This window comes from Pipistrellus kuhlii, unplaced genomic scaffold, assembly GCF_014108245.1.
Source record: "Pipistrellus kuhlii isolate mPipKuh1 unplaced genomic scaffold, mPipKuh1.p scaffold_m20_p_39, whole genome shotgun sequence".
Classification (NCBI taxonomy): Eukaryota; Metazoa; Chordata; class Mammalia; order Chiroptera; family Vespertilionidae; genus Pipistrellus; species Pipistrellus kuhlii.
In genome coordinates, this window is record NW_023425539.1 from 1,956,308 (window position 1) to 1,978,657 (window position 22,350).

General features: G+C 41.2%; 1 protein-coding gene across 3 annotated transcripts in view; it reads right to left on the reverse strand.

Moving 5' to 3' along the window:
• The window catches only part of VPS53 (VPS53 subunit of GARP complex), a 131,775-nt gene that overhangs the window by 94,278 nt on the left and 15,147 nt on the right, over positions 1 to 22,350 (reverse strand). For all 3 annotated transcript variants that reach the window (XM_036408414.2, XM_045571037.1, XM_045571038.1), the window contains exon 4: positions 20,734 to 20,800. In XM_036408414.2, coding sequence (XP_036264307.1) covers positions 20,734 to 20,800 — 67 coding nt within the window. The remainder of the gene's footprint in view (positions 1 to 20,733; positions 20,801 to 22,350) is intronic.

Sequence of the window (22,350 nt, forward strand, 5' to 3'; positions counted from 1 at the left end):
GAAGGCCCTTAGCCCATTTGTTGCCAAGTCTGAGGTCATGATTCCAGCAGCTGCTCCACCACCTCCCGGGGCAGCGTGTGCTTGCTCTGCTGGATCAACATACTTACATCTACAAAGGTTTGTGAGCAAAGGAGCTCTCTACCTGTCATTTCTGCGCCTGGACACAGGTATTTTCATCATTGGAAAGTTTGGTCTTAGAGTTGGAAAAGGGCGATGGAATGGGATTGGGTCACTCTAGGTGGTTCTCCATTCCATCCCACCCCAAAAAGGATGCCTCACTCAGCAACTGTTTCCACTCAGCTTCCTACCACCCTGTCTTTCTGATTCCAGGACTTAGCATCCCTGAAACAGCTGCGGTGTCGCCCTGGCCAACTGGCTCAGAAACCAATAAAAATATATTTTTAAAAAAGTTTTTCTGACGGTAAATCATATTGTCCTCTCATCTCTAGCATCTAACCAAAGCTAGAGCACAATTGAAACTTGACAAAAATACTTGCTGACTGATGAAAAACATCACGGGGCCCTGGCCAGCAGGGCTCGCTTGGTTGGTCCACTAAAAAGTAGGTTCCATTCCCAGTGAGGGCACATCCCCAGGTTGCAGGTTCGACCCCCCTTATGGAAGGCAATGGATGGATGTTTCTCTCACACATTGATATTTCTCTCTCTTTCTCTCCTCCCTCTTTAAAAAATCAGTAAAATTGTTTTAAAATAAAAAATATCATGGGGCATTTCTAAGAGTAGCAGTGCTGAAACTACTGCTCTGAATGCTTTCCCTAACTTCAGGCATAATTATAAGCAATGGTTCAAAAATAGTGCCACACTCACAAATGTTATCTACTTGCCTGATGTGGAGTCTAAAGCCCAGGATGATGCAAGGGATCAGTAAATTCTAAAACAATTGGAACCTTCTAAAAAATGTTGGGTCCTGATTAAAACACACACACACACACACACACACACACTAAAGAGGCCTCTTCCTGGGATTATAAGCGCTGTCTTATGTCCAACACCTTAAGACATAAGACATTCAGCTAAGAAAGGCAAGAAGGGCCAGGCGAAGGTCTGCAGAAGTGTACGATTCCTCCTCAGAGAAAGGGTTTCTATCTCTCTTTCTCTTATTCTCAGTCTGGCATCCCACCAGCACTCTCTCTGCTGAAGGTACCACTTTTTTGTTCCAGCAAACAAATAAGACTCACGCAATCTCACATTTCAGTCTTAAAGAAAGATAAACTGTCTGCCAGATTTTTTTTTCAGGCTGGAATGCTTTTGCTTGTTATAACAATGTACCAAAGTCAAGGAAATTTAATCTAATTCATTTTCCAGAGTCAAAAGGGTTCCTGTGAAGCAGTCATTCCGTCAAGCAAGTCCATTCTCAACACACACCCCAATATTTGAAATCTAATTTCTAGTAATCAGTTACACAGAAAGAAGAGCATTTTGTAACTGGGAGAATCCTGAGACCTAAAAAAAGTTTAAGATTTTTTTAAAATATATTTTTATTGATTTTGTATAGAGAGGAAAGGAGATAGAGTTAGAAACATCGATGAGAGAGAGTCATCGATCAGCTGCCTCTTGCACACCCCCTACTGGGGATATGCCTGCAACCAAGGTACATGCCCTTTACCGGAATCAAACCTGGGACCTTTCAGTCCCCAAGCCGACGCTCTATCCATTGAGCCAAACTGGTTTCGGCAAGTTTAAGATTTTTTTAAAATACTAATATTACCTGGCTAATCGTAAATGTGTTGAAAGATAGATTCTGGCCCTAGACATTCTAAAATAAAATGGAGTTACTTTTCCTTTCCAAGTTGTATGTGGACTAAAAACAGAACTAATCACCCAAAAATGTCTGCTTTCAATCTACTGGTACTGGAGTTTCCGAATGGAGCACTGGAGCATGGCTGCAGCCTGCATCCGAGGGTGTTGTTAGGAGCAGTTGCTGTATTGGTCCTATTTAGTAACTCAATTTCTGCAATGGGGATGTGCAAAGCAACCCACTGAGCGGGTCTAGAAGGCTCAGCAGAACCAATTACACTATCCCTGTGTTTCTGAGCATCATTAACTGTAGCCATTATTCTTCATTCTCCTTGCTGCCTGAAGTAGACTGCACAGGTACTGAAGCACACGAGGTCATGTGCGAGGAAGATAAGCAGCATGGAACCTGGCACAGGCTCTACTGCTTTCGTCTTTCATCTTTTTATTTTCTTTTATCCAGAACTAGTGTCTGCCACCTATGTACACAGAGGAGACATGAGCCAATGGAAATGCGTTGAGAAATTAACATCCCCGCTGATTCTTATATGAGTCTTTATCCTGTGAGTCCACAGGCACTTTCTAAGTGATTGTATTTTTTTAAGTAAGAATATTTTTTTTATTGTTGACAATATTACAGATGTTCCCCACTTCCTCCCTTTTGCCCCCCTCCATGTGGCTCCCGCCCAACCCAAGGCCTTCACCACATATTGACTGTATCCATGCATATAAATTCTTTGGTTAATTTCTTCCCCCTACCTCCTTCCCTCTGAGATCTGTCCGTCTGCTCCATGCATCCAGGTCTCTGGAGCTATTTTATTCATCAGTTTATTTTGTTCATTAGATTCCACATATGAGATCATGTGATATTTGTCTTTCTCTGACTGGCTTATTTAGCCTAATATAATAATCTTCAGGTCCATTTATGCTGTCTCTAAGTCTCTAAGAGTAAAGAGGTCCTTATTTTCCCCCCCAGCCAACTAGTATTCCATTGTGTAAGTGTACCACAGCTTTTTTTATCCACTCATCTACTGATGGACACTTGGACTGTTTCTAGATCTTAGCTATCTATACTAATAATCTATACTAATAATAGCCTACGTGGTCATTACGCCTCACATCGTCACAATCCATAACCAGGGTGGACGGGGCTTGACACTGCATGCATGGCACAGAGGCGGGACCCCCGGCTCTGGCCTACCTCTTTGGGGCAATCCATCGAGACAGTGCACAGGCCAGGCTGGGGGACTCTCCCCCACATTCCAAGTACACAAATTTCATGCACTGAGCCACGAGTTGTAAATAATGCTGCTATGAACATAGGGGTGCGTATTTTCTTTCTGACTGGTATCTCAGGATTCTTAGGCTATATTCCCAGAAGTGGGATCATTGGGTCAAATGGCAGTTCCATATTTAATTTTGGGGGGAATTTCCATACTGTTTTCCACAGTGGCTATACCAGTCTGCATTGCCACCAGCAGTGTATTAGATTCCCTTTTCCCCACATCCTTGTTGTTTGGTTGATTTATGGTAGCCAGTCTGGCATGTATGACGTGATACCTCATGCCATTTTAAGTTGCATCTCTCTGACAATTAGTGACAATGAGCATTAAAAAAAAAAAAATATATATATATATATATATATATATATATATATATATATATATATATATATAATTGATTTCAGAAAGGAAGGGAGAAGAGATAGAAACACCAATAATAAGAGAGAAACATTGATTGACTGCATTCTGCACACCCCCTACTGGCGATCGAGCCTGCACACCCAGGCATGAGCTCTTGACCAGAATTGAACCTGGGACCCTTGAATCCACAGGCTGGCGCTCTATCCACTGAGCCAAACCAGCCAGGGCAAACATTTTTTTTTTTTCATATGTCTCTTGACAACCGGTATGTTTTCTTTAGACAAGTGTCTATTCTCTCAATTTTTAATTGGATTGTTTGTTGTCCTTTAGTTGAACTGAATGAGTTCTTGACATATTTTGGAAATTAACCCCTTTTCAGATATATCATTGGCAAATATGTTCTCCAATACAGTGAGTACCCTTTTCATTTTGAGAATGGTTTCTTTTGCTGTGCAGGAGCTTTTTGGTTTGATATAGTCTCATTCGTGTGTTTTTTCCCCTTCTTTCTCCTACCCTAGATGTATCAGCGAAAATTCTGCTATGTGAGATATCTGAGGTTTTACTGTCTATGCTTTCTTCTTTCTTCTAGGATTTTTATGGTTTTGTGACTAACATTTAAAATTTAAGTATTTTATCCATTTTGAGTATATTCTTGTATAGGGTGCAAGTTTTTTTTTGTTTTTGTTTGTTTTTTTTGCATGTACCTGTCCAGTGTCCAGTTTTCCCACCACCATTAATTGAAGAGACTGCCTTTACTCCATTGTATGCTCTTGGCTTCCTTTGTCAAATATTAATTGACCATAATGGCATGGTTAAGTTTTTGAGATATTTATTTCAAAAGGAGAAAGAATAATAGAATCATCAATGTTCTGTTCTACTCCATTGATCTATATGCTTGTCCTTGGTATTGTAATCAATACCAAGCCGTCTTGATTACAATGGTTTTGCAGTATAGTTTTGTGATCCTTCCAACTTTGTTCTTCTTTCTCAAGATTGTTGCAAAGAAAATTCTATTTTCCCACTATTCTGCCTTCATTTCTGTTGTCCAACTTTGCAACTGTCTGCCTGTTACCTGCCTACTGCTTGGGAAAGCAATGCATTCTATTAGTTAAAAGCAAGAGTTTTTGAACCAGCAAATGGATTTGACTGTTGGTCTTGCCATTTACTGTGTGATCTCTACTAAGCCACAGTACTTCTTGAAGGCACAGGCTCACCATTTCAAGGACAGGAATAAGAGACCATACCTCAAAAGCTTTTTGTTACAAAAGAATACAGGGCTGCCTGGGCAGTGTGGCTCAGGACTGAACATCAACCCATGAACCAAGAGGTCAGGTTCGATTCCTGGTCAGGGCACATGCCCAGGTTTCGAGCTCGATCGATGTGCAGGAGGCAGCTGATCAATGATTTCTTTCAACATTGATGTTTATATCCTCCCCTGCTCTCTGAAATCAATAAAAACATTTAAGAAAAATACAGGGCTTAGTAATGAGCACTGTGGAATTGTTTATCTGGTAGCCCTCCTTCTCCTCAGGAATCTTCCTTTCACCCTGTTATTATGGAATCTGCTGCCCCAGAGACAGTCCAGGCCCAAGTTGGGCCAAACAGGGTTTTCCTGTGACTTCCAGAATGAATCAGGAAAGAGTTCATCTCTCTCTGATGGTGGGAACCCCAAGGTGTGAAGTTGAGTTAGATTGTGGCAAAGTTCCTCAGTAAGGGGAGGCTCTGATCTCCAAGTAAAGATAATTCTGAGCATTTTTCCAATCCTGGGCTTCAGTAGTTTGACAAATCCAGCTGCAACACTACTCTTTCATCATCTGACTATTCAACTTCTTCAAAACGAGACACAAGAGCCTTCCAAATAATCCCCCTTTCTGCCTAGGACAGTTTGAATTGGGAATCTGTCTTCTGCAAAGAGTCCTGATAGAGTACTCAGCTCATAAAAGGGACTCACTAAATGATAACTATTAAGATGATTCTCAGATCTCCCAGACAAAATGCCATATTTCAGATAAGAACCAAAGCTCAAGCCATCTTTAGAGCTTTGTAAGTATGCTGATTAAGTTCAACATCTGCAGGTAGATGCATTAAGAATGGCTTATGGATCAGGGGATGATCTCTTCAAACCACGTTGAAAACAAGACATTCTCCAGAAAAAAACTTTCTATCCTTAGTTCAGTCCTTCAGTAAAAAGTGAGTGCCTGAGGACATGAGTAGGAGGGGGTAATGGGGGAATAAGGACACATATGTAATACCTTAATCAATAAAGAAATTTTTAAAAAGAGAAAGGAAAAAAAGTGAGTGCCTACTATATATACTGTGTTAGATACTGAGAGAAAAGGATCACTAAGTGGGCACACAGAGAGCTTGTAAGGAATACATGTAAGAAACAAATAAAACTCTAAGATAAGAATAATACAAAGAGATCTGAGTAATGAATGCCAAAATCATTTGGAAAGCAAGGGACTGACTGCTCAAGAGAGCAAAAATATTGCCGAGGGCTACCAGCTCTGATGAGCTCTCAATACTGGCTCCTACTGTGGCATCTACTGAAGGTAGATACCTAGGGGTAAGTAGACTCTATTTATAGAATGTTCCTGCTTTAGATACTGCTGGCCACTATGGTGCCGCTGGAGCTGCTGCCATGGAAACAGGGCATCAGCAGCTGGAGCAGAAGTGCTCTGAGAGGACTCGGCAGTAATAACAATGCAGCCCATTCCCCACCACGGTGCCAAGCAGTGGCAGAGGCTGCAGGAACCTCAGAGCTGTGGGTGACTGCATGTGCACAGCCTCCGGCTTCCCTGTGCCCTCGAACACAACAGGTGCCTTCTAGAACTGGTAGCCCCGGTCGAATGTCAGACGGGCATCCATCCGATGGGAATCACTGGTGTTAATACTAACTCCTCCACAGCCCATTCTGAAACCTTATGTATAGAAGGCCTTTATTTAAAGCACAGGTTTCTTTCCAAGTTTGTGAACCAAAAGAATGTACAGAGCAAAAGGAGTCATTCTCACCTGATTTGTTAAAATGCTCTGTTCCACCTAAGTTACTTTTATTTACGATTTCTGCAGACCACATCCACTGAAAATGTGAACCAAAGAATTCATTTTTATTGTTTTCGGGAGCCAAGCCAGAAGTTAAAATCACAAGATGAGGCTGGCGCACAAATTCAGCAGTGCCCAAACAAGACTAAACATTTACATTTTAAAGTTCTGCTTATATCTGTTATCACCCATAATTTAAAACGTTAGCCCTGAAACAGGTGGGAGTGGTGCATGCACTCATGCACAGCTTCCTTTGATGAAATGGAGCCCACGAGGATGACTGCATTTAAAGCAAGAGCTCCAAATGGCAAAAGAGAAGAAAATGTTTCAGCAAAAGTGTCAGCTGCTTTTGCTGAATAAAACGTATGGGAAGTCAACACTTTAGGAAACGGGGCACATTTAAAGGAACAATGTGTGCAAGTCTCACAAAAGGACTATTTCCCCCCAAGAGTAGGATTTCCCCGCTGCCAAGTTAAATTCTGATCCCCATATCTTACTATGTCGCTTTTCACTTCAGTCACTTAGTAACTCTCATCTATATTACGGGTCTTCATTCAGAAAAGGACGTCCTTTGTGGTGACATCTCGGTGTTTCTTTTTCTTTCTTTTTTTTAATATATATTTTATTGATTTTTTTACAGAGAGGAAGAGAGAGGGACAGAAAGTCAGAAACATCTATGAGAGAGAATCATCGACCAGCTGCCTCTTGCACACCCCCTACTGGGGATGTGCCCGCAACCAAGGCACATGCCCTTGACCGGAATCAAACCTGGGACCTTTCAGTACGCAGACCAACGCTCTATCCAGTGAGCCAAACCGGTTTCGGCTCTCGGTGTTTAGAGGCACCTTCTAAACGAAAAGCCCCAGGCTATGGACATGCTCAGGTTTCATCTAAGCAATTTTCTCCTCCTATCCCACTGAATCTCTTCAGTACCTTGGAGTGCAGTCAACACAGTGGTCTCCTTTCAGCATTGGGCTCTTTGTGGCCGTTTTCACTGGGAGGGACCCAGCTGGTTAATGAGGCCATGGGTCACTGTCACCGCTTCGATCCCCTTGTGAGCCAGTCAACTTTTCAGATGCTACAGTGGAAAAAAGTAGCGCCCTCCCAAATGTGCTTTTTACGTTTTTACATTTGCCACTGCTATAAAGAGAATTTGGTATGGACAAGTATGCAGCATACTACGAGTCAGAAATTAGGGGCAAGTCACAGAACCTATCTGAGCCTATTTCTTCATCGGCAAAATAGGGAGAATAACATCAACATGGCTGAATTCACATCTTTGTGAGGATCAAGTAAAATAATATTTGCAACAATATTTTGTTGAGGGTAAGATGAACACATTTATATTGTAATAAAACATTAATTAGCATTATAGATTAAGATAGGTGACTCAAAATGTACCTTCTGCCAAAGAAACTCAAAATGTGTCTTTGCTTATAGTGAATCAATCAAGAAAGACATATTAGTCTTAAAAGTGTATGTTCTTAATTCCAGAGATCTGTATAACTCCAGAGCTGACAACTGTACTGGAACCTGACCTCAAGATGCTAAACCATTCACCAGAAATTTCCAAAAATCAGAATCTCCAAGAAGTCAATGAAAAAAAACAAGTGCAGCACTTGGCCTAGCATAAATGATATGAGTAACAGGCAGAACTACAGTCCCTACTGTTCCAATATGATTGGGAACAAGAAAAGTTCAGAAGAATGACAAAGAGACCAGGGTGAGCAATTAGGGCTGAGGTGGGGTAAAGACTCTCTCAATTTCCCTCATCTTCTGATTTTTAAAAGATAGTACCTGGATAATCAAATATACTTATCAGTGTATATATCTCCAGAAGAAGTGTCCCCTTCTAGTTGGGGGACATTCTAAGAGAAGTACTAATATATTTTGCCTAACATCCATATTCTAGGTATCACATACGCTATCTAGATGAACACAGCATCCGTTTAGTATCCACGAGGTAACATGGATACAAAAATCAGGAGTCCTGCCGAAACTGGTTTGGCTCAGTGGTAGAGCGTTGGTCTGCGGACTGAAAGGTCCCAGGTTCGATTCCAGTCAAGGGCATGTACCTTGGTTGTGGGCACATCCCCGGTGGGGGGGGTGCAAGAGGCAGCTGGTCAATGTTTCTCTCTCATCGACATTTCTAGCTCTCTATCCCTCTCTCTTCCTCTCTGTAAAAAAATCAATAAAAAGATATTTTAAAAAAAAATCAGGAGTCCTAGCATGTGATCCAATACAACATGAAGGACAGGAAGTGTCTTGTATATTTTAGAGCTTTAATCTAGACCAACGATTTTCAAATGGTGTACTGCAAGAATTTTTAAAACATGGAATATCTGACTATTTAAAAACAGGCACTGACCTCTTTTTCCTTAGGTTGTCAAATAAAAATATGACAACACAACAATAGCTGTCTGGTGCGAATGCCCTGTTTTGAACCATAAATAAATGGGTCGGAGAATAGAGTTGCAAAGACTGGTCATGTCACATAAGCAGCGTCTGACTGGTTAACTCTTGATACCAGAAATCCTTATATACAAGTATAGGCACTTGATTTTTTTTTTTTTTTAAAGTCAAGGGTATGTAATTACCTTTTTTTTTTTTCCTTTTCTTTTTGGTAAATCAACCAAAATTATGCCTTCTATTTTTTAAAAATATATATTTTATTGATTTTGTACAGAGAGGAAGGGAGAAAGATAGAGAGCTAAAAACATCGATGAGAGTCATCAATCAGCTGCCTCTTGCACACTCCCTACTGGGGATATGCCCGCAACCAAGGCACATGCCCCTGACTGGAATCGAACCCGGGTCCCTTCAGTCCCCAAGCCGACGCTCTATCCATTGAGCCAAACCGCTATACCTACTTTTTTTTTTTGGTTGGGTCGGCAAAAATATATTTTTTGGGGTGCCACAGAATTTTAGTAATTAGTTTATGATTAGTTTATGTGTGCCATGAAATGAAAAAGGTTGAAAATTACTGATCTAAATAACTATAGAACACCAAACCAAGCAGACTAAAAGAAAGCATTATCTTGTTTTTGCAAAATTAATCTTCCTCCAGTGGAGATCCCAGAGTGCAAATTAGAGCAAAGGAAATTTCATAGCTCTGTTACAGGCTACTGAAAACACATTTATAAATGGAAATGTTGAGAAACAACCACAGCACTGGAATTCATGCTGTTCAAAATCCTGTATTTCCATGGATGAAAGAGAGAGAGAAAAAAAAAAAGTCAAGTTCATACATGAAGACAGTTTCAAATTCCCATCCATTGTTTAAACATATCTGAATGACTTCTTGTGTGAGGGACCTTTGAAACCCAGAAAGCTTTGCCTTGTCAGCAGGAATACGTGCAACCTCAAACTAAGGATGGAATTTTCCTTCCAAAATTACTAACTACTAGCAGTTAAAAGCAAGAGTAAGCTGGGCAATAGCCAGAGCAGTTACAGTAGTGATGAATGGTGTTTTCCTCTTTAGATGCAGAAACGCGAGTTTAAACTTGTGACTGCCTTTAACATGGAAACAGGCAGATGGCAAAAGTTATGTCTGCCCTTCTGTCTTGGCTCCTGAAGAGTGCCAATTTATATGGAGATGGCTCAGAAAAAGAATAAACTTCAGTGTTCCTTCTGGCACACTACTCTCCTAAAACCATTTTCAATAATCCCATTGCACTCAAGTGGGACTTGGTGTGTTTCTAAGGTCAGGAAGGAAATAGTCCAACTGCTGAACTTGCTAACGCACAGAAATGATCATGGTAGGGTTTTTTTTGTTTGTTTGTTTTTGTGTGGAGGCAGTATCACTGCTATTAGGTACTTAACACAAAAATTTAAGATTCACCCTAACCGGTTTGGCTCAGTGGATAGAGCATCGGCCTGCGGACTGTAGGGTCCCAGGTTCGATTTCATTCAAGGGCATGTACCTTGGTTGTGGGACATCCCCAGTTGGGGGTGTGCAGGAGGCAGCTGATCAATGTTTCTCTCTCATCAATGTTTCTAACTCTTTATCCCTCTCTCTTCCTCTCTGTAAAAAATCAATAAAATATGTTAAAAAATAAATACATAAATAAATAAAGATGAATGAATAAACAAAGTGTGATATTTACATGCAATTTAGTTATGCTTAGATGCACAGAATTAGGAACACTGATCTTTCCAGGGACTACACCATAATGAGCAGCCTCAGTATTACTGCCATGTACTGAGCACAACTGAGCACAACCAAGGATGTGTTTTTATTGATTTTAGAGAGAAAGGAGGGAAGAGGGAGAGAAAGAGAGAGAGAAACACTAATGTGAGAGAAAAACATCGACTAGTCATCTCCTGCATGCACCCTAACTGGGATTCAAACCTATAACCCGGGTATATGCCTAACTGGGAATCGAACCTGAGACCTTTCAGTGTATGAAACAACGCTCTAACCAACTGAGCTATAACAGCTAGTGCTCAGTGTTTTTAAATAAACTCTGATCCCCACCATCCCAAAGTAGGTTTTATCTCCATGTCACAGATGAGGAACCTGAGGTCCAGAGAAGTTAAGTAACTTGTCCAAGGTCACAGAGAGAGAGAGAGAGAGAGAGAGAGAGAGAGAGAGCATGACAGAGCCACAACTTAAATTCAAAGCCCAAGTTTTCGCTTGACCAGGCTGCCACTCAATGTTACATTAGTGACAATGCCTAATTACCCCACTCCTTAGAGTTGCCAATAGAATGCTCAGTGTTACACATAGAGGAGAGAAAAAACAGCTGTTAGGATTCCTTACGGGTTGTCTAAAAATGAAGAAATTTGGAGGACAAGTGGCTAAGGGTTCCAATATGCAGCAGACATATCACTCTGCCAAAAGTGCGTATCAAGGCTCACGTGCAATTAGCAGGATAAGCATGGTGACAAGGCTGCACCCAGTCACTGCAGTGCTAAATAATGGACATTCTAGAAGTCTTTGCCTCAGCTACAGCCAATATCGCACTGGAACTCTAGGCAAACTGAACACTCACTTGGATTCGACTTGTCAAATAACAGCATCCCAACCTTGATCTCTGCACCAGATGTAAGGACCCCTGGTTGGGGAACAGTGGAGAGCCCCAATCAGAACCAAGGACACCGGGCCCATACCGAAGACTGAACTCAACCCCGGAACCACCCCATTGCATCTTCCTGCACTCCCCAGGTCATTCTGAGGCCTTTGCAATTTCTGAAGTTTAATGTTATCTGTAGACATTCTGACAAAGAAAATTCAAAATAATTAAAAGGAAACAAAAATATCTAATCATGTTTGATCGCTAATGGAAAAATTTGAGTCATGCATGAAAAGCTCAATTGCTTTATTTATTTTTATTAAATTTATTTGGGTGATACTGGTTATCAATTGCATTAGATTTAGTATGTTCCCAGAGGAAGCAAGTGACAGTTGCCTTTTTCCCCTTGAACTACTTGTGGTCTCTTCAATAATGATGCCATTTATTTTCTTTCCATCAATGGGCTTCATTTTCCTCCCGGAGAAGATGAGAGAAAGGATAAATTTAAAGTGATGGAGGGAAAGACTTCAAGTCCTCCTGCCAGAGAGCTGACAGTTACGGAGTCACAGTCGCACATAATGAAGATCAATGCTGTGCTGTGAAGCCCTACCATCAACCTAGTGCAGCGTCTGGGAGAACACCGTTATTTCGGTTCTAATGCCCCAAATAGATGATATGCTAATTTTGAGGATGAGAAGCAGAAAACACTTTTTCCTTGGAAGGCAATGTGCTTTGCTGATTTAATTATAAATTTTTTTTAAATTTTTCATTGTGTATGTGTATGTTTTTTAGAGAGAGGAAGGGAGAGAAAGAGAGAGAAGCATCAATCGTTTGCTTCCTGAATGCACCCCTACTGGGACCAAACCCGCAACATGGACATGTGCCTGGTCCGGGAATCGAACCAGCTAACCTTTGGTGCACAGAATGATGCTCAACCAACTAAGCCACACTGGCCAGAGCTAATTAATAAATCATTAAGATATCTCTGTGAAAAGAGAAGGCAAGTATGATTAGCCTCATTTTCTGAGGTCAGTGAAGACATGCAAAAATTAAGAAACACGGCCCTGGACAGACACTGACGACAGGAAGAAATGCTTTGTTTTCAGGCCTGGCATTTTGTATTAAATAAGGATTAGAAAGGGAAGAATGAGAAGTCTCAAATAGCATGCCACATGGCTCTGAACCCATCCTGTTCAACCTTTTCATCTACAACTTGAATGAAGACAATAGAAGACATGTCTGGAAAATCCAGTAATGAGAAAATGGAAAGGTTATCAAGGTTCTAAAAGGTCTCAGAGGCTGGAACAATCAAACCAACTAGCCAGATGAAATCAAGTGTGAGACACATAAAGTTCGGCATTTAATTTCAAAGAATCTCTTACACAAGAAGGGAAGGGAAGAGTTTAAAAGCAGTTCAGAAGGCCTTGGGCCGATACTGCAACGGTTGGCCCAGGGATGTGTTTTGTTTGGCCTTTATAGCATTTATAAAAAACACTAAGCCAACATTTAAAACTTGGGAGAGTCACATAAAAATCAGATTTCTGGCTTCACTTGAAACACTGATAAACCTGGAAACTCCAGTTTGCATTCAGACATGACAACAATTCCACAGAGCTGAGTGTGGCTGTCCCGTTCAGACAGATCAGTCACGTCAATGGATGCCCATGGAGGCACACCTACCTGTGTAGCCACTTGTTAGCTCTGTGGGAATCTGTTCCCAACTCTTGACCTAGGAGTTTCAGATAACTGCCAATTCAACAAAAGCCAATGGTGTAATATGGCAGCCAAAAATTTCACCCAACCCAAAGGAATGGAAGAACAGCACCTAAATCAATGGCCCTTAACTTCTAAAGAGTCACAGACTCCTTGGTGAATCTAGAAAAACCAATGAGTCTTCTCTCCAAAAATACGCCAATCATACAAACTTTTACAACTAATTTCTGTCGACAGGCCCCCCTGAACTTCCAGCTCCCAAGTTGACAAGCCCAGTCTAGAAATTGTCCCACTGTATGTTCACGCACTTTGTCTGCTCCTGGCCAGGAATCTCACTTTAAGAGGCATGTTGACAAATTGCAAGGCAACCAGGATAATAAAGGGTCTGGAAATCATATCATAAATTTGAAGAAACTAAGAATGATTAGCCTAGATAAAGGGACACTTAGCAAGGAACATAATTTCAGAAGCTGTAATAAGGAAACGGGATTAGATTTACATCAGTTCAACTGGCAAAACTAAGATCAAAGATAATCTATCTACAAAGAGGTGTATTTTGCTTTTTTAGTTCAGTCTAAGAAAGAAGTTTCTTACAATTAAAGCTTTACAAAACTGGAATAGGCTATCCTTAGAGTACCACCACAAGTCTCTAAGCAGAAGCAGGATAATGAAACGTCAGAGATGTCACAGAAAGGATCCCTGCCCTAACCGGTTTGGCTCAGTGGATAGAGAGTCAGCTTGCAGACTCAACAGTCTCAGGTTCAATTCTGGTCAAGGGCATGGACCTTGGTTGTGGGCACATCCCCAGTAGGGGGTGTGCAGGAGGCAGCTGATTGATGTTTCTCTCTCATCGATGTTTCTAACTCCCTATTCCTCTCCCTTCCTCTCTGTAAAAAGTCAATAAAATAGCCTATCTAATAAAAGAGTAATATGCAAATTGACTGTCACTCCAACCACAAGATGGCTGCTCTCATGTGGACATAAGATGGCCACCACAAGATGGCCTGCAAGGGAGGGCAGTTGGAGGCGATCAGGCCTGTAGGGGAGGGCAGTTGGGGGGAACCAGGCCTGCAGGAGAGGGTAGCTGGGGGGGACCAGGCATGCAGGGGAGGGCAGTTGGGGGGACCAGGCCTTGCATGGGAGGGCAGTTGGGGGAAACCAGGCCTGCAGGGGAGGGTAGTTGGGAGCAATCAGGTCTGCAGGGGAAGGCAGTTGGTGGCAACAGGTCAGCAGGGGAAGAAATTTAGGGGAGACCAGGCTGGCAGGGGAGTAGTTAGGGGGTGACTAGGAGGGCCAGATGAACTGTTGGGAGCCAGCAGTCCTGGATTCTGAGAAGGATGTCCCAGACTGAAGAGGGTGCAGGCTGGGCTGAGGTACACCCTCCCATCCCCTGCACGAATTTCGTGCACTGAGCCTCTAGTATTAAAAAAAAAAAAAAAAGATTCCTGAATCGAGTGAAACACTGTCTACAATTACCTAATGCTACCTTCTTCCAAATCAAAGTTTCTGTGAGCAGAGCTGGAGATGACAATACAGCAGTCCCTGCCTTACTTACAGTTTCACTTTCCATGGTTTCAGTTACTACAATCTGAAATATTAAATGGAAAATTCCAGAAATAGTTCATAAGCTCACTGGCATGGTTCAGTGGTTGAGCATTGATCTATGAACTAGGTCAGGATTTGATTCCTGGTCAGGTCACATACCTGGGTTTCAGGCTCAATCCCCAGTGTGTGTGTGTGTGTGTGTGTGTGTGTGTGTGTGCGTGTGTGTGTGTGCGCGCGCGCGCACGTGTGCAGGGGGCAGCCGATCAGTGATTCTCTCTAATCATTGATGTTCTAACTCTCTCCCTTCCTTCCTGAAATCAATGAAAATATATTTTAAAACAATTCATGAGTTTTAAACTGCATACCATTCTGAGTAACATAAAATATCGCACCTGCCTGGTGTGTGAATCATCTCTGTGTCCAGCATATTCACATTGTACATGCCATTCCCGCTTTATTGACAGTGTACTGCAGTGCCTGTGCTCAAGTAACCCTTACTTTACTTCACAGTGGCCCCAAAGAGAAAGAGAGTGATGCTGGCAAATCAGATAAGCCTACAGAAGCAGTCAGGAGCTTCTTTGAAGTGAAAAGGGGCCAAGTTCAGTATCATCTGTGCTTCAGACATCCACTAGGGGTCTTGGAAAGTATCGCCCACAATAAAGGGGAACTACTGTACTAATTCTGTTCCTCCCAAACTACTTAGCCTTGCTCTGATGCAATACTTACACTGTAGCCAAGCTCCACTGAAGAGACAGAAGCTCAGTGGCTGATCCTCTCTTGGTGATTCTCATCTTACTGGGAACTGATCAAGATTTGGCTACTCTTAAAATTTCACATGCCAACTTTTCCTTCTAACCCACTCCACTATTCACCGCTCTTTCTACCTACTTCCAAGCTGTCCATATTAATTCTTGGGAAGCTGGATAAGTTTCACTGCATATCAGATCAAGTACTTGTTGAATTGACTCATCCACAAAGTTTCAAACATGTGGGCATTTAATTAAAACTTTTGCCTGATGATTTCAACAGATAAAAATGGGGAGAATCCAGTGCTGTAAGAGCTCTGTACGAGCATCACAGTCTGGTTAGAAGAGGTCACAGACTAGACCAGCACAAGTCCACCCACGCAGGCGTTGGTCAGCAATCCCAGGCTCCCCAAAATGTGCAGCAGAGGGCTAACCAGGCAGCTGGCACTTCAGAAATATCAAGAGACTAAATTGCTTCACTATGTCTTCAATTTCTAAATTACTCCCTTCCTTCAAATAATTTTTGAATCAGAAATACTGCTTTTCAAAAAGAATGTTTTCTGCTAAAAATGTCTTTTTAAGACACCATAAATGTAAAGTGAATACTTTCCCCTTATTTATACATCTGTTCTGGCTGAACACAATCAAAATGAAATTTATAAAAGGAAAACTTCCTTTGGTCCATATTATTGCTCCCCTCCCGAGTGTTCCTCAGAAGCTTAGGAAATAAGTTCTGAAAGCAAACTTTTCCTCTGTCCTGGGAAAGGGAAAAACCTGGGCCTCTTGACCTATAAAACTCAGTATTTTGGAACATCCGTAATTCTCCCCAGTCTGTGCCAGTCACACAGAGTCTCCCTTCAGCAAACCACCCGCCAGGCAGGGCTGGGCAGCAAGGCTCTCACCCGCAGGAGTTGACAAGAATAGGACTCAAAAGCTCCCTGAGAAAAAAGTCTCTACTTCAACTTGCATTACAAACTGTTGGAAAAGACAGATGGAGGGGATGACAGGAAAAGCCATTATTTCTTCTGGGCTTCCTTTTTGTCTGGATTCTAAGGAGACGAATACAAAATTCCATCACAGATTGAAATGCTATCTAAACATTCTTGAAAATGTGGTCTTACTCTCTGAAATGTGACCCGCTTTGCTCTACAGTAACCTGTAACCTATTAACGTGTGAGGCGGGGAGGCCGACATCCCTGCAGGCTGGCTAACTCTGGGACCGGCTCCCCAGCACTGCCAGTTTGTGACCACAGGTTAAAACATAACTAAGAGATATGTATCTGCATAGCATGACCCAACAAAAAGTCTTGATGAATCATTTACTTTACTTTCACATTCTTGGAATTGTAAATACCTGAGTCTCTCTTTTGTGTATTAAGGTGTCTAGTGAGCCATTCTCAATACAGGCTGAATCACAATAAATAGTAGCATTATTATTTCAAATAGTAAGTTGCAACTAGTCATACACAAATCAAGTTTTAAACAATAGTTAAATAAACCGTTATTACACATGGGCTATGTGTTCTGAGAAGTGTGAAGGTGAGAAAGACGCAGTTCTTGACTCAAGAACTTATAAACTAGTCAATGGGACAAGATGTGCTCACTAGCACGTCAAAGGAGACCAGGAAAGCCAAATGTAAGGTCTGAGCACAGGGCTGTGGGAGTCTGCAGGCAGAAAGGAATATATATAATTCACTGAGGGACACTGGGATCAATTTTCTCACCTGTAAAACGAGAGGACTGGACCAGACAAGTTTCAAATCCCTTCTAGTTCTAAAATTCTGACTCCTTCGGTTTGTCTAGTTAAGCTGAACCAAAAATTTCATGAAAGAAGTGGTAGTTGAGCTGGGCCTTAGGAATAGGTAAGATTTTGGAATTAAGCTATTGGGAGAAAAAGAATAGAGAGAGAGAGCTGAAACCGGTTTGGCTCAGTGCATTCCGGTCAGGGGCATGTACGTTGGTTGCGGGCACATACCCAGTAGGGGGTGTGCAAGAGGCAGCAGCTCGGTGTTTCTCTCTCATCGACATTTCTAGCTCTCTATCTCTCTCCCTTCCTCTCTGTAAAAAAAAAAATCAATACATTATAAAAAAAGAAGAAAAAAGAATAGAGAGAGAGAATTATAAGCAAAAGGAAGAACAAATCTAAGTCCAGAAACTGTTAAGTCTTCAGTATGGATGAAACACAGACAAAGGTAGATTGAGACCCTGAATGCTAAGGGAAAGAATTTGGGTGTAATGTGGTAGGTAGACAGAGGTTTCTGAAGAGGAAGACGACATGACTAGATGACATGACATTTCCTGCTATAAGGGCCCTGATTACATGGGCCTCACCTGCCAGAGAAGCAAAGCTTCACTGGAAAAACCTAAATAGAGATAAAGCAAAACAAAAGCTAAAAATCATGGAAGGACTAGGAAATAGGACCAGTTTTAGGAAGTTAGTATGTCTACACGCAAATAGTGATGGTGACAACACGGAAGATGGTAGACTACTTATAAGTAGACCAACAGAAGGAAAAGAAAGTCATAAAATGTAGGAAAAATAGAGAAATAAATAAATTGAAAATGTGAAAGAAAGAGATTCAGCACATGTCAGCTACTAGTAGAGAGAACAGGAATATAAGATGAGGAAGTTTCTACAAAGGATTACAACCTCCACCTACCTTCCAAAAATCTGGGTAGCAAAATTAATATTTTAAGAAATCAGCTGTACTGACAGCTGTTGGCGGGGAGGAGGCTGGGTGAAATAGGTGAAGGGGGAGAAACGGTGATGGGAGACTTGACTTTGGGTGATGATGCATTATAGAATTGTACACATAAAACTTATATAATCTTATTAATCAATGTCATCCCAATAAATTCAATAATTTTATTTTTTAGCCGAAACCAGTTTGGCTCAGTGGATATATATTTTTGAAATTTTTTTAAAAAAGGAATCAGCTGTACTAAAAAATGTTAAACAGGACAAATAACAGAACTGAAGCTATTATTACAAAGATGCACACTAGACCTAACTGAATGAGCATTGGTAAGGGAGCACCAGACACTGGATGAGAGGAAGAGTAGGAAAGACATGCTCAGCATTTCTGTCAAGATGGCAATTTCTGAAATATGATGCCTAAACAGAAAAATAAAATCCAAATGAAAGGGGAAATGTTTAGTAGATAACATCTGGCCTTTGAATCATTGAAAAATACCTCCTCCCCATATGCTTTTCCCTTCATTCCCTTCCAACAGCCCTCCTTTGCTAGCTCCAAAGGAAATGTAAAACTCTTGAAATCAATCTGGTTACCTGTTTGCCAACAAAACTAGGCATGAGGAACTGTAGCTATGACACATTCCTATTTTTTGTAATATATGAATTTTATTTCCATCTTGATTTTTTAAATTTATTGTGTTAAAATACACATAAAATTTATCATCTTAATCATTCTTAACTGAATGAAGTAAGTACATTCACATTCTCGTTCAGCCATCACCACCATCCATCCCATAATTCTTCTCAGCTTGTAAAACTGAAGCTCTATACCCATTCTCCAATAACTTTCCATTCTCCCCCAGCCCCTGCCAACTATAATTGTACTTTCTGTCTTTATGATTTTCACTATTCTGATTACTTCATATAAGTGGAATCATATGGTTATTTTTTTGTGACAGGATTAGTATAATGTTCATTTAGTATAATGTGTGCACGTTCATCCTTATTATAGCATGTGTCAGAATTTCTCTCCTTTCTAAGGCTGAATAATATCCCACTATTTACATATACACATTTTGCTTATCTATTCATCTGTTAATGGACACTTTGCTTCTACGTTTTACCTATTGTGAATAAAGCTACTATTAATGTGGCTATGCAACTATCTCTCCAAGACCCTGCTTTCAATTATTTTGGGTATATACCCAGAAGTAGAATTGCTGGGTCATATGGTAATTTTATATTTAAAATTTTTTTAGGAACTTCCATACCGTTTTACACACAGCTGTACCATTTTACATTCCACCAACAGTACACAAGGGTTCCAATTTCTCCATATCCTAAAGGACTATTTCCTAGTCCTTGCATGATGTTTAGCCCTATTGCTTTGCTGACACTTGTTTCCTGTTTGTTTGTTTGTCTGTTAATATATTTTTATTGATTTCAGAGAGGAAAGGAGGGGGAAGAGATAGAAACACCAATGATGACTAAGAATCATTGATCAGCTGTTTCCTGCACACCCCACACTGTGGGGTCAAGCCTGCAACCCCGGAATGTGCCCTGACCAGGAATTGAACCGTGTTCTCCTGGTTCATAGGTCAATGTTCAACCACTGAGCCATGCTGGCCGGGCGTTTTCTGTTTTTTTGATAGTAGCCATCCTATCAGTAGGTCAAATCTCACTGTAGTTTTGCTTTTCATTTTCCTAATAATTAGTGATGTTGAGCATCATGTACTTAGTGACTAATCTTATATCTTCTTCTGAAAAATGTCTCTTCAAGTTCATTGCCCACTGTTGGGCTGTTTGGATTTTGTTGTTGAATTTTAGGAGTTCTCAATATATTTTGGATATTAATCCTTTACCAGATATATGATTTGCATATATCTTCTCTCATTTTGTAGGTTGCCTTTTTACTCTGTTGATAGTGTCTTTTTTAAATATATTTTTATTAATTTCAGAGAGGAAGGGAGAGGGAGAAATAGAAATATCAATGATGAGAGAGAATCACTGACTGGCTGCCTCCTGAACGCCCCAATGGGGATTGAGCCTACAACCCAGGCATGTGCTCTTGACTGGAACTGAACCTTCAGTCCACAGGCCAATGCTTTACCCACAGATCCAAACCAGCTAGGCTGTTGATAGTGTCTTTTGATGCATAGATTACTGCCATCTTTTGCAGTAACAAAAGTAATACCAAAATCCCAACAACTTAGCTAGATAAGCTAGATAAAAGTAGCAGCCACTTTTAGCCACAGCACAGAAAAGATAGGGGGCACAAGAGACATCTGCCACTGAGGATAAAGATAAGGAATGTTTTTCATTTCAGCTTGCATGCCCCAGCCTGGCTGAGATGTGCTGATATGCCCCTGGCTCAAGGGACACTGAGTAAAAGAGTTCATGGCTGGTCTGGGCAGCCCACCTCCGTCACTAGTGGAACAAGTCACCTACCTTTCCTGCTGTGTATGGGACAGAGCCATAAGAAAATGCTCTGTGAGGAGGCAGTTCCACACTTTGGTCACTTGGTAGTTGGGTTCTGAAGAAATCAGGGGAGTATAATTAATAGGGAAGAATAAGTTACTTACTTGCCTGCCATCTTGTCCCACATTTGTTTGGCCTCTTACAACAGTTCGAATATTGTCATCCAGTCTCCTGGTAAAAAAGTTAAAGAATACAAATCATTAAAATAATCTCTATTCTAAACTGATCAAAGAGCAAGAGTTAATAATTTACCCAGCATCTTCTGCAGATTGTACCCACTTGTCCAGAAAATCAAACAAGTTTGAATGATATAAGAAAGACTGAGGCCTTGGGCCCAAGTGGAGCATAACAGTCGTGTAAAAAGCCCAGCCCAGCAAAGACTGAGGAGTTGTCTTTGTTTTTGAAAAAAGGGCTGTTTTCACTTAGTATTCAGAGTATCCAAAGGACCCATATAACTTTTAGTATTTTTCATGGAGTAAACCAAAAATGAGAAAGTTGCTGAAACTTTATGGGAAGAAGCCAGAGAATTCAAATTACCCCACATAAATTTTTTCCTCAGAAACTTCCTCCAGAACCTTAAAAGGGATAAGGAGCCAGAGTAATATATGAAATCAGTGCTTTGCCTCTGGGCCCGATTGTGCAACCTATGTAGGAGACAGATCTGCAGCCTCCAGCTCCTCTTTCTCCAGTGGCTCAACGGGGGCCATTAATGATGTCTCAAACATAGACATCTATTTTAGTCAATTCCATTTTCATTGGAAGAATCCATTAAAGGTATGCGAGCAGAAGGAAAATAACTGGTTCGCAAGCGATTTCTGGATCATCAAAGAATTTCCATTATCTGCAAACCCTAGACAACTTAGTGGTCTCCACCAGAATTGTTATAGCAAACGTCTACCAAAACGATGAACTGGCTATTATATACTTCTTCCCCCCCCCCCCCCAAATATATTTTTTATTGATTTTTCACAGAGAGGAAGAGAGAGGGATAGAGAGTCAGAAACATCGATGAGAGAGAAACATCGACCAGCTGCCTCTTGCACACCCCCTACCGGGGATGTGCCCGTAACCAAAGTACATGCCCTTGACCGGAATTGAACCCGGGACCTTTCAGTCTGCAGGCCGACACTCTATCCACTGAGCCAAACCGGTCTCGGCTATTATGCACTTCTTAAGGCATCCAATTCAACAAAACATTAACAATAGAGGTCTTCACCAAAAAAAAAAAAAAAATTCAAAGGTTGTAAGAGGAAAAATTCATCTCCTGGATTCAAAATAAAGTCTTCTCATCATCAAAAGTTAAAAAACAAATCTACACTTAATATATTTAATTATAGTCATACACACACACACACCACACACACACACACACACACACACACACACACACACACACACACACGAGAAAATGCTAATTGACCGTACCTTTGCTATGCCCACGGTCAATCAGAGTGAGTATGCAAATTAACCCAACAAAGATGGCGGTTAATTTGCATACACTGAAGGAGGGAACCGTGAAGACTGAAGACAGCTTAGAAGGAAGAGGGAAGAAAAGAGGAAAGTAAGGTGGATGCCAGAAGGAAAGTGTGGGTGGGGCGGGGCAGATGGGACAGGTGGCGGCAGCAGCGCCCTTGACCTGGGCGGCCGCTTATAGGAATCTTCCTTTACACACACACACACACACACACACACACACACACACACACTAGGAGTCCATTGCA